Source organism: Monomorium pharaonis, chromosome 11, assembly GCF_013373865.1.
Source record: "Monomorium pharaonis isolate MP-MQ-018 chromosome 11, ASM1337386v2, whole genome shotgun sequence".
Classification (NCBI taxonomy): domain Eukaryota; kingdom Metazoa; phylum Arthropoda; class Insecta; order Hymenoptera; family Formicidae; genus Monomorium; species Monomorium pharaonis.
In genome coordinates, this window is record NC_050477.1 from 520,509 (window position 1) to 533,679 (window position 13,171).

Here is a 13,171-nt window from a genome sequence, read left to right on the forward strand (position 1 = left end):
AAACAATTGAAAGTCTCGCGCGAAATCTCCTTTTTATCTTCTAATGAAGCTTATTAAACTCGCGTTGGATTATGTAACGTCTATATTTTCGCGTGAGCATATGGACGCGATATGAGGAAATTGAATTCATCTCCCCTCTCCCCCCGTGGGGGGTGGGGGCGTCGTTTTCCTTTAGCACGGTTTCGCGTTTGTCAGTCGCGACGACCAAAGTCGTCGTTGTCATCGTCGTCGTCATCGTCGCCCTGAACTCGCAAAGCTATTTCCACTTTGACCCTTTGTCTCCTCCGCGCAACTCGAACTTTCCGGTATTATAGCTTCGCGTCACGAAACGTAACGCGTAGCGAAATAATTTAGCGAACGGAGAAAACATCCCTCTGTCCGCGGAAATGAGATATTTTCTCGTCGCGGAGAGAGAGAGAGAGAGAGAGAGAGACTTTAGCGCATTCGTCGGAAAATATCCGCGTTGGCGTCACATCGTCTACGGAAAGTTCCATTTTCGTTACGTCCAGCAAAGCGGAATCGCGCTTGAAGTCACGGGGGGGGAGGGAGAAAAAGTGCGCGTCGTGCGTAAGCACGCACGCGCGTATGGTTAGACCGCACACCGGCGGCGCTTTCTCGCCCGAGGAATTTCGGTTAATTGGAGTCCCCCGTAATAGCAGCCGCGTCATTATCGTCCGCCGGGCCTATTTGCGGGTTTGGTGAAGCATGTGCCGCGCGACGAACAGTCAGCACGCTGTAATTATATGTACGCGTCGTAATCGTATACGATTCGTCGCTTCGCCGTTGAATCGATGATAGTTAAAAGTTAAAAAATCGCATATCTTCTGTTATTACATTTGATATATCTGTTACATCTGGTAAGAATAAGAAAATAATTTTGTATGTATATTATTATAGAAATTATTAATTCATAATATCATATGCAGCACGCTACGCTTTCTTAAATTAATTATTAATTAAATATTTGTAAGATATAATTTTTTAAATTTAGCTTGTAAAAACTTTAAACTTCTCCTTTTGAATTTTATAGTACATGTTTTTTTTTCTAATAGTAGACATGGTATAAAACATGAATATATTATTTTCAGAATATTTTTTCAAGAAAGAAATATATAGACGTTTAAAATTAAAAATGTATGATTCTCTCAGAAGATTATCTTAAAAAAATACTATAGGAAAAATATTTTAAATATAATTTTAGTCAGAAGTAGACGGCGCAGGATAATTACTCGTAATTGTGTCTAAGAAATCTTTTTTAACGAGAGAGATGGTTTTTAAAACAAATCAGAATCATAACTTTACTCATATTTTCATTGTTTTTTATAATACTCTAAGTACAATGAGCGGAAACAATTGCAAGCTTCAATAATTGCTGACCGCGATTATCGATTTCAGAGGGGATGAAAGAATTAAGACTCTCGGCGCTTGTTAAAAATTCAAGGTAGAACAGGTACATGCTACTTCAATTCCCGCGATACCGTATGTCGGCAAATATGGCGCAGGTGCGCCGAGTATTGATACGGAATAATGCGAGACCTGCATTCTCTCGACAGTACGTGCCTTTTACTGTCACCGTCGTTCTTCTAAACTCACCGTCGTAAATCGAAGTTGTCGAAAGGTCGAGGACTTAAACAAAGAAGCACAGGGCTTGGATAAGAAATGCCGAAGCTCGGGAAGAACATTGAAATCGCCTGCACTCATCGCTCCGTGCGTCGGTTTTGCACCGATACCGAGAATGCTTAAGCACTTTATTCGCAAGTATCTCACGTTACTGGAGCATCGAGCGACGATAAACATCGCCGGGTTTGCATTTTTGTCCGCCGACGGGCGGCCTTGCTTAAAGAGAGAACTTTTATCTCCGGTTACGATGAAAACTAACGACGGCAAAAATTGCGCTCGCGGCTACGCTTGCAAACGTTAATATTGACGCGTGAAAATTTCAAAAATTGCTCTGCATAAATTGCAGCTGATAACACGCAATGATATAGAGGATGCATGCGCTATTCCATTATCACGCGATGAGCTTTCGAGTAAGTAAAACGAAGAAGAGCAAAAAAAAAATTAAATGGGACGAATCCGACGGAGCAATGAAAACAGTTTTGAAACGCTACGAATTTTATTTTATGTAATAAAATTTTCTGAAGAAAATTGCCACTTTCACGTTTGATTGACGCATATTGAAAGGTATTCGTAGAAATGTATTTACTTGTATTCTCCCGAATCATTATGCAGAATAAGACGGTTGATCCGAAAGAAAATAGAAATAGCTTCGAGACGTAGAGTGCGCTTGAATTCTGCCTGATAGGGATTTACCCCGTAGAAATTGTTTCTTGCGCGTTTTGATCGATACATTTATCGATGGATACTCATATCGCAAACTTGATTTGATTTTAAAAAGATTGATCTCGATTGAAAATATCAATCTCGAAATTGGAAATGATTGAGAATAAAATTCAAAGGGAAAAGGCGACGTGTAATGCATATTAAATTTGATAATAGATCTTTATGTCTCTCCTACATTTTAAAATTCGTAATTAGTGGATGATCATGAAATAAGTTTCATATATTTCCAATCTTTTTATCTTTATTAACTCTACTACATAACTATATCGAGAGAGAGAGAGAGAGAGAGAGAGAGAGAGAGAGAGAGAGAGAGAGAGAGAGAGAGATATGCGCATTCTTTACAAAATATTTAAAGAGTCATTATTAAAATTACTATCTATGTGTAAACATAAAGTTTTAACAATATGTACACAGGAAGTTGGACACAGTTTGCTTAAAGCACTTAAAAGTTCAACTACATGCAGACCTAAAGATAATTTTATTGGACCATCAAAATAAACTAATCAAGGTAGTTGCTAGAATTAAATGTTTTTGGAACATTGCTCATCATGCTCGAGCCTCCAATAGAATTGTTTTCAAGCCCAACAAAATTATTTTCAAATCAATATTTAAATTTTTAGATACTTTAGCAAAACTATTTCTCTCATGTAAAAAGAAATTATACGTCCTATATACAATCCATCTCTGTAGTTCCTAAAAGAAAGAGGAAAAGAGAGAAATGACAAGTTTATTGCTCGATGTCACAAATAAAGTATGCGACAACGAGCCTCCTATTATTGTAATAATCCGGGCTAATTCGTCAGTAAGCATGGACGTGCGCGAGAGATCGATGTTGTTTAATGATTCAGCATAAACTTTCTCACTCGAGAGCGTGCACTGCGAGGGTCGTATGGCGCATGGGCGGGCAAGGGACGCGGGGTAAAGGTCTTTAAATACCCAGTTACCTGGATGAACCGTATCCAATAACAAAACGTCCCCGGCTTAGCACGCGCTTCCACGGAAACGGAGGAGGGGAAAGGAGGTAGTTGATTATGAAAGAAAAAGGTGAGATGGCACGAATGCGATAGAAATGAAGGAGTCCACGGTGTACAACGAAATGGCGTTTAGTCAGGGGTTGACCTGAATTCAGGGGGGGTGAATCAATATCCTGCCTGCCTACCTACCTACCTACCTGCCTGGCTGCTTGCCTGCCTGCCCGTCTGGCTGGCTGGCTAACCGCGTGCTCTGTTCGCTTCGTAGTTACCGTAGCAACCAGACTCCTTCTCTTATTAAAATATAACCGACGTCGATTTCTGAATACCGCCGTTATCGCGTACGCTACGCGGTTAAGTAATACGTTTAAGGAAAGAGGATCAGGTTTATCTTTGAAAACGTAAAATTCCGGTCGGTCGGGTTACACTACGATCAACCGACCGGTGATCGTCCGATGGTGCAGACCAAAGTGTAATAGCCTTCGTGACTCCAAGGGTGTAACCTTGATACCTTGAATCTTACGGGTTCGATGAACCAGATCGCTTGGTGTCACGCGAGCTATAAACTCGCTCTAGAGCAACTATCATGGTCGTCTCTATCAGTCTTCCTAAAATTTGGGTTGATGAACACTGAATTGACGATCGACAAAGGAAAATCGACAATTGGAGCCACAAAAAAGACGGGATTTTCTCTGTTTATGCATATTATTATAATTATCTTTTCTGTATCTTTGTGCGTGGACTTAATTAGAATGATCGTGACCTTGGAATACCTTATAATGATCAACAAGATGTTCGTTTATAAGGATATTAATAAAATAACTCGAATGTTATTGTGTGAGGAGACAAAAGGCAATTAAATGTTGTCGTAAATAAAAGAACTAATTCAATATTAATGTAATAGTTAATAGAGAGAATGCTGATAAATTAATTTTGTTAAATTCTGGAATTTTTAAAAGTAATAATTAAGTATTCGCTAGATATCTTGAAGTTTATTCAAATTTGTCTTGTGTTCAACGTATATGCGAAGATGATTAAAAGGTAGTAAGATAATTATAATTTTGTGATTAAATTTTATGTAACATACTAATTACTAAATGTTTACTACGAGGAAAAACCGAGAAAACCTGTAATTTTTAGAGAATTTATTTTTTATTTCTGAAAACCATGAATTTTTATGGAATCTTATTAATATTCAGATAAATTTTTCGTATTTTATTTTTCTTTTTCTAACAAAATTGGTTTTCAAATTGCTTTTTTCTTAATAGTGTACAATCGATTAATCGACATTGTATGTTTGATCACCGTGACCTCCGTGTATTGCAGACAGATCGTTGTGTGTTATATTTAGTTCATTTTTTAAATATTTTCTCAAATTTAACATTAATATTTACAATTTCATTGGCTTTTCTTTGTAATAATATAATTGAAAGGTCTAATGATAAAATAAACTTATTTCTAAGTTGCATCAAAAGGTTCTATAATTTTACCTGGAATTTTGAATAAAACTGGAAAATCCAGGAATTCTCAAGAAATTCTTTCACAAAATCTACATAAATACCTTGTAATAAATGTTAAATTCTTCAATCATATTATTGAAAAATAAGGATAATTGTAATATTAATAAAATGGATCGAAATACGTGCGAACTATATTTGAATCCGTCTTACTAATATTACAATTATTCTTGGTGAATCTTTAATTGCAATTTGCCTCGCGGAGATAGGTCACTATCTTTATTATTTCAAGTAGAGACGCAACCTTTAACTTTATACGACCGGTTAAAAACAACCGTCGCTAAATTGGTGTATGGCACTGGTCTTTGTTTACGTGGTGATTAATGTCGTTTCATCGAATCCGTCGTGTTTCCGTCGCGGATTGCCAGACCAGGCGGCAACGATATTTGGCCGCATCGTTGAACCGAATAAACATCCAGGTCAGCACACGTGATAGCCTCGAGAGATCGTTTGATGAGAAAGAGAGAGAGAGAGAGAGAGAGAGAGAGAGAGAGAGAGAGAGAGAGAGAGAGAAAGGGGGAGGGGAAGAGCTGTACTATACGTACTCTAAAATCCGTTACGAGGCGAAGATCTATTTATATCGCGCTAACGAGCTCTTGTGTGCGAGGTTGCGCTCCTGCGAAACAGAGACTCGCGGAATTTCCTCGAGAACGTGCAATGGTTCATCGGAGTTATTCGAATTTATATGGTTAAACGGGATAATGCCAAATGACTCACTCTACCGTGCCATATGTTCGGAACGAGGCGGCAGGATGCGCCAGATCAACAGAACATACTTTATACAGCGCTAATGGCGCTCCAGAAGGCTGCCATTCACACTTACGAGAACATCCTCTACCCAAACGCGAAGAAACAAGATTGGAGAAATGAGCGAGATCATTCATTTTCATTTCTTCTCCTCGAACTCAAGCGTAAATAATAATTTGGAGAAGCGGCTTTACTTGGGATTTTTATTTCTAGCACTTTGACTCCCGTAACAGTCCGTGCCTCGGTACTTGAAGCTTCGCAAGTCTTTCATCGTAGATATATATTTATTGAGTATTACACAGGTCGACACGGTCTCTCTATTTCTCTCTACAAAGTTTAATATTCTGTTTTTTGCTCGCGACTTATTTACGGCTTTAATTTGCGGGTACATAAATCAAACGAATAAGCCGCGTCTGCTAAGTCGGCAGATTCGCCGAATTTGAATTTCCACTCGGTTCAGGGAGTCTTACCCTAATCCGATTTTATCGCGGTCTTACGCCTCCCCCCTCTCCCCCGAACGAGAGGGAGGGTTTTTCCACGATGAAGTGACAGTTCGGAGATCGAGGTCGATAGGTCAGATAGGATGGATAGCAAATGACAAAGACCGATAGCCTCGAGTTCAGCGGAGTAATAGGCTGGCCGATCCTACTTAGCCTCCGCTACTTCCAACTGCTAATTAATCTTGATCCCTTCATCCATGGTCACGGTATTGCACCGATTGTCAAGGGGAGGAAGGACGAAAAAGGTCAGCTGTGTGACAGATTGTTTAGGCGACAGATTCGCAGAAAGATGTTGGTAACGAGAACAAGTGGCTTTAATTAATCCTGCGTCAGAGCCAGCCTAGCAATGGGTATCCGGTGTTTTGAGCATGATACATTAAGTTAAAGGTGTTCCACACACAATCTTCATTCCCTTAACATACGCCCCTCATCTCCCGCTAATGACGGATTCCTCGTGTAAACTGGAGACAAGAGTTCCTCATAACAAAATGTCGAGAATTTAATAGCTTTTGTGTTGTGAGCGATTGAGAGTAAATTGCTTTTCGCCAACCTGGAGAACACAAATTGATAACAAAACTTTATATTCTTCGTTTAATTTCTGCGAGATAAACTTTAAATTAATAGCATTTTAATTTGACTATTAATTCCCGAAGTTACTTAATGGCAAACATTAGCAAGTTATGACAAATCATTTCTCTCTCGGCGCTCCCCCGGCGAATTTCTCGTTAAGGAATAATCAATTTCTAGTTTATCAAATATGAAATTACTAATAGTTATTCTTGCAAAAACGACAAAAGAAACTAAGTTTACCTCTCATCTATTTACATTTCAAAAATTGTAATAATTGTGGTATATTTAATAATGTGTAAAAAATATCTGTGCTAACTTTCGATACAATTTTCAGCATAGGTTGGTACTTTTGTTAGAAATCACGCATTATTTTTATAACGAGACCCGCCATTATGTCATCTACCTTATACAGCTTGACGATTTGAATCTAAACCATCTTCTCTCGAGCTATTAAACTTCTGCCAAGTCGAGACACGTAATACTCTAACTCACGGAGAAGTTTGAAGCTGCCAACAAGTAGTTATGCGATTATACGAACTCGTACATTAAATACATGTTAGTGTAGTAATGCGATTCGTCGGACAACCGAATCGATTTTTTAGTTTGCGAATTTCGTGATGGCTGCTGTGCGCGGCGATGAGTTAGCCGCGCGAATATTAGCCCTCTCGAGGACGCGAGTAGAGAGTTCGGAAAAGGTACGCTTGGAAAAAAACGTGAAAGAAGCACAGGGGATTCTTCATGCGTGCGTCGCCCTCTGAAAATTAAGTTTCCAGACATATTTCTTTCCTGCTAAGCTAGACGTACTGGAAGTGGGCGATAAAATATGCGGTTACTTCCTTAACTTTACGACACTGAACTTTATAATCGTATCATTCAATAATAGACGATTACTCAGAGCTTAGGTTAAAAGTGAAAAAAATTTTGATGTTTTTAATAAACAGAAAATAAAAATGTTGAAAAATCTTTTATGGTAAAAAGGAAATTGTACACACCGATGAGAAAAAAAGTATATTTGCGACTATAATTGCATAGTAAAATAATTATAATCAGGAATATCATTTTTATAGTAGTTATTACTATAATATTGATAAAAATAATCATGCTTATAGTAATTGTGTTACACTACATTGTTATAAAATCTCTATTTACTTATGGCAACTATATCACATAAGTTGCATAAATCAATATTTATGACAACTTTAATATAATAAGTTTAAACAAACTAATTAATATTATTGAATAACTTTATTAAGATATAGTCGAGTTCAAAAATAATCATAAATTACTTTGATATTATGGGTATTGCAACAATTTTTTTCTCTCGGTGCAGAAGTTTGTCGAGAGAAGTTTCGACCGCGATTCCGATTAAATGTTTCAATCGACGAGTTTCTTTTTAAGTTCCGCTTTAAAGAAGAAAAGGGAGAGATAACATTGAGAGTTAGGTGAATTTAAATGAGGTTTGCGTGCAAACTTGAGATTCCGCCGGAGTGTGTGCAACATCGCGGAAACGCACTTACCCGTCTGAACGAGCTTGAGCGCGACGCCATTATGTTGCTTAAGCGGCTCGTTGAGACTTGGCTGCGTAAGGTCCTTGAGGGGATGGTTGGTGGCGGCTTCTTCGGAGCCGGAGGCACGATTATTTTGCATAGTCCTGGCGTGCTGCTGCTCCTCGTTTCGTCGTCCTTCCTTCTTGGCAGCCTCGCTGCCGCCGTTGCCGTTACGCACGATTTGCCTCTTGCTGGCTGCGGATGTCTGACTAGTCTCTCGCTTCTTCTCCTTGCGCCTTACGCGAACGTCGTTCGTAACGGCGATTCGCCGCTGCTGAAGCGATTGCTGCTGTTGCTGCTGCTGTTGCTGATGATAATGCTGATAATACCGCTGACTTATCTCCTCGCAATCGGCGTTCACCGCTGCGTCGTTGACAGTCAATGACACGAACTCCCGAATCGGATTTTCATAGATACGCAGGAGCTCGTCCGCCGGATAGAAGACGTACATTCCCAGAAATCGCTGGCGTAGCCGTTATCGCTGCTGTCGCTGCCAGGATTGTACCATTGGCCGCGGTCGTGGCCGCTGGCGTAGCCAACGCCGTCGCGGATTCCGCTGCTGCACTCGTTGCTGTTGCCGTTGTTGCTGCTGCTGCTGCTGCTGCCGCCGCACTTCTCGGATCCGCGTAGGCCAACATCGCTGTCCAGCGATACATTCTTGGTGATGCTGCGTGTCGCGGGAACGATATCGGCGCCGACCGCCGTCAGGAGACGCATGATTTTTTTTTCTTTCTGAGCGATTAAAGCATCGCCCCCGCGGTGCTGAGTATCGCGCGACGCGACGCCTACCTCGTCCTCGTTATCGTCGCCGTCGTTGCTTTTCCGCCACGCCGACGCGACGCGCCGTCTCGATGCACTGCAAACGGCCTGGGAATAATCGACTTTTGATCACGTTTCTCTGCGATCGCTTACCGCAATCGCTTGTTCTCTACGAAAAGCACGGATTTCAAAAAAGAAAGAAAAATATTTTTTCCCTAAAAAAAAAAATCGATTTAAATATTGTTTATTTCGCGTAACAGTAACAGAAAAGTAATTTAAAGATCGATCAGTTCTTTTTTATGATCAACTAAATCGATTATTCGAATTATTGGCCATTCTTACAGTATTATGGACGATTGTTCTCGACAGACGAGTTGTGGTGAGATTAAAGGGACTTATGTCGTTGGTAGTTCTCGATGCATTTGGGGCTGAAACAGAAGGATTTGTAACAATGAGAGATTAGTTCGTTATCCTTTTGGTTTTACGTGATTGTATTTTCTACTTAATCGCAGCTTTTGTTTGCTTTATCGAACAAAATAACAATAAAATTTCTCGAGATGGAAAAGACTTAATTTCCTTTTAATTTCATGTTCAATTAAAAAGTAATTACTTTGTACATTTAAAGGTAATTGCTTTACATCACTAAATTTTATTTTTTTACTTTTGTAAAAAAATATATTTAAAAGTCATATGCTAAACATCTTCGAACTTAATTTTACTTAAAGAAATTTTATTAGAAGCTGAAGTAAAAGTGGTTGCCTCTTTTTAGTGAAATTTTCGAGCGTGCAGAAACTTATAATTCGGAATAGATAAACTTTCTTCATTATTTTGATGGGTAAAGTAGAGTTTGCCCATCAAAACAATATTTAACACTTCTTTATTACACGAAGAAAATTTCATAGTAAAAGTTATTATGTATGTACATTAGTAGCTATAAACTGTAAGAGAAACTTTCAAAGAATTATAAGTGTAAATACTACGGTAATTCGACAAATATAATAAAAACTTTCATAATTTCTTTCTTGATCCGCTACTATTTTACCACAGTAATTTTTACTATAAAATTTTCTTCATAAAGTACTTATTTCGATATATATTTCTGTTTAAATTGGAGTATAATTTTAGACACTGTAAATAACTCGTCCGTATGTTCTGCTAACTTTTTCTGAAAATTTTAAAGCACAAACGCACGTAATTCGAAGAACTTAAACTTTTTTTATTGTTTTCATGAACGGAAACAAGTCTGGAAAATATCGTGATGTTTAACATTTCTCTCTTCCTCTCTCTCCCCCCCCCCCCTTTCTTTTTCTTTTTTATTCCAGCTCACAACATATCTCCGTTCTGTTCTGATCACATACATTTTACATGTCTAGCATGCAAATCGTATAACAACTCCCAAGATCTATGACTCGTATCCCAGAGTTCAAAATGTGCTAAAAAACGCGAAGCAACTTTTGAAAGGTAATACATATGCGCGACACGTGGATGCATCTGTAGAACAATATTTCATGCATGCGTTTCATGCACGTGCGAACTGTCGCTAGCAGCCCTAAAGATACTTTGATGAATTCTCTTTCGCTTCGCTACGATCACGTCGCGGATATATCCTCTCGATAGGTGTATTGATATGTAGGTATATATTGCACGATTCACAGAGATTATATCGCGTGCCATATAAACCACGCGAGAGTTTACGTGCACTTTTCGACGTGGGAATCGGCGCACGTGCCCCGCGAAAGAAACATATCAATCAATCGCGAATAACACTTGGAAATTTACCCCAGCCGATAGTCACGTACTGGGATAACTCGGTTAGGTTGTTCATGGAAATATATACACAGTACGTTTAGCACGTTACCAATAAATTACGCGTAAAAGGGCGTTCAAGTGTCACACGTATTCAAATCCCATTAGCGAGACGTTCATAATTTTCTATGGATTACGATTATTTCCCTTTTCTCCATTTCCAGTTTGATTATATGTAATCAAATTATTCGTATATGCGCATGTGTGCCGTTATAGAAATCGTTTTTGGAGCGAGTTGAACATATTTATAAAGGTATTTTATTAAATGGATCAAAATTACGTCGATAATAATCCATCAGTAGTACGTTAAGAATGACGTGTAAATATAAATACCGATATTTATGATTAAATACACACGCGATATATTAAATTTTAAAAACGTATATATTTCGTGCTTTCTATAATTCCGGACGAGTGGCTTTTAGGCAATTAGACGGTTGAAAAAGATGGAATTTCATCAAATTATCTTCAGTGAAAATATAATGCGATATTTTTTTCTACAATTTCGAGTTATTTGATTTCACTTTATCGCCACGCGCGGGATTTTTATTTGAGCGCGTTGGGTTATGAACATGTTCGAAATTGAAAATTAAACGACTATTAGAAAATATGTCCATCCCAATTTTTGTTAGAGAGAAATTGACTTTATAGCGGAAGTGTGTGCGTGCGAGAAAACAAAGAACGGGTCGTGTGCGTATTTCATTGAAATTAAAATTTAGCTCAACGGTACGTGCTCTCATTTTTTTTTTTTTTTTTCGAGTAAATATGTCCAAAGCGCTTGCGTGTATTTTAATTCGGTATCGATCATCGATGCGGCAGAGGCAAAATCGAATTCCGCGCTTCTCCCTGCGGAGTGTGAACGAAAAATATATCTATATACGTTATGTATAGGTGCAATTTCGTTACAACGGACGGCTCGGCGCTAATGACACTTTAAAATCACTCTTGGCGCGGTATAAATTAATACATATCTCCGCGTACTTTTAAGGACCGCGCGCTGCGCGCGGTGACGTTAATCATATTTTTCTGTCATAATGCACGGCCCGCGTTTAAGTGCTCGCGGACGAAATCATCTTTTTTTTTTCCGACCGTTAAAAGTGCGGAAATCCCGTTATGCAATGGGATTATGTCATTCCCGCTGTGGCGTGTCCTACTCGTTCGAATTGCCGAAACGCCGAAAGTGCCCTGCGCTTTCAGAAGTTACTCGCGTCGTAAATACTCGAGACGCTTTCCCCGCGAGCCTTTAAAAATAAAACGCGCGATTTTTCTTAACGCGCCATTTGGTTTCTTGAAGATCATATTATTTCTTTTAATGTGACGAAATGAGAGCCGTTGGGCGGAATAACGGCGCAGGTCGATAAAAATAAAATTTCAGCATTCTCTAAATAAAAGTGCTTTTCGTGTACCTACGCTTGGTCGTCTCACGTAACATCTTCTGTTTTTAAAAAGAACTCGAAGGAAAACTATAAGTAAAAGTAATACGATTATAAAATGTCAATCCAGTAGAAATAAAAGTGACATTTTTTTTTATATAACAGAATCACGCGCGCAAAAAGTTTCCCGGAATATAAAGCTCGGGCTCTTTTCAGCAGGAAGATGTGACTTATATATGCATAAATTTGTTACGGAAATTTTTTGAAACTTTACCGGCGCAATCTTTATATACATAATAAAATAGGGTTAGACGACAACAGATAAGAAGTGTGTGCCTATGGTACATATGTAGAGGAGATGAAAGAGATTGCTTAGACCTCCCATCTCCCCGTGCGAAACGTGTACTGGGTGTACAGTGCAGATCTCATTTGCGGGAAGATGTATACGTAGAAAATTGCATTCAATCTGAAGATCCACGGCGTATCCCGCGTGCGCCGATATTAAAATTCGCATGTGGCATATGGCGCGCGCGCGCGCGGGAGCTCAGCCCTTTTTTTTTCTTCTTGCGCGGTGACAGCGCGTGTTATAAGCTTCTTGAAATGTAATTATGTTCGCGAAGATCGAAAAGAGAGACGCGCCTTGCAGACCGGAAGGTCGCGAGATCCTGATTGAGAGAGAGAGAGAGAGAGAGAGAGAGAGAGAGAGAGAGAGAGAGAGAGAGAGAGAGAGAGAGAGAGAGCAACCGTGGGGGTAGAGAACGCGAGGACACTGTATAATCGGAATACTGGCTGGTGCTTTAAACGACGCTCGTTAGGAGCAATGTAAATATGTCGCCCGAGGGGTGACTCGTTGTGATTCTTCGTAAATTTCCCCGTGATTATTTGCGCTTGAATGCTTTTCGAGATATTTGTGACGTTAAACTTCCGGAAAGAGCACTTCGAGTGTTTGTAGACTGTCTCATTAGCGACGTGAAACTTTATCGATGCACACTATTCTCCCGCACGTTTAACTAGCACGGAAGGAAATTTTGAAGGGCT

General features: G+C 39.2%; 1 protein-coding gene across 6 annotated transcripts in view; it reads right to left on the reverse strand.

Annotated features, from left to right (window-relative positions):
• Positions 1-13,171, reverse strand: part of LOC105831722 — a 58,026-nt gene that overhangs the window by 32,454 nt on the left and 12,401 nt on the right. For 2 of the 6 annotated variants that reach the window (XM_036293577.1, XM_036293576.1), the window contains exon 2: positions 8,166-9,382. In XM_036293577.1, coding sequence (XP_036149470.1) covers positions 8,166-8,646 — 481 coding nt within the window. In that variant the 5' untranslated portion in view covers positions 8,647-9,382. The remainder of the gene's footprint in view (positions 1-8,165; positions 9,383-13,171) is intronic. The other 4 variants (XM_012672074.3, XM_012672070.3, XM_012672073.3 and 1 more) reach the window with 4 other exon arrangements.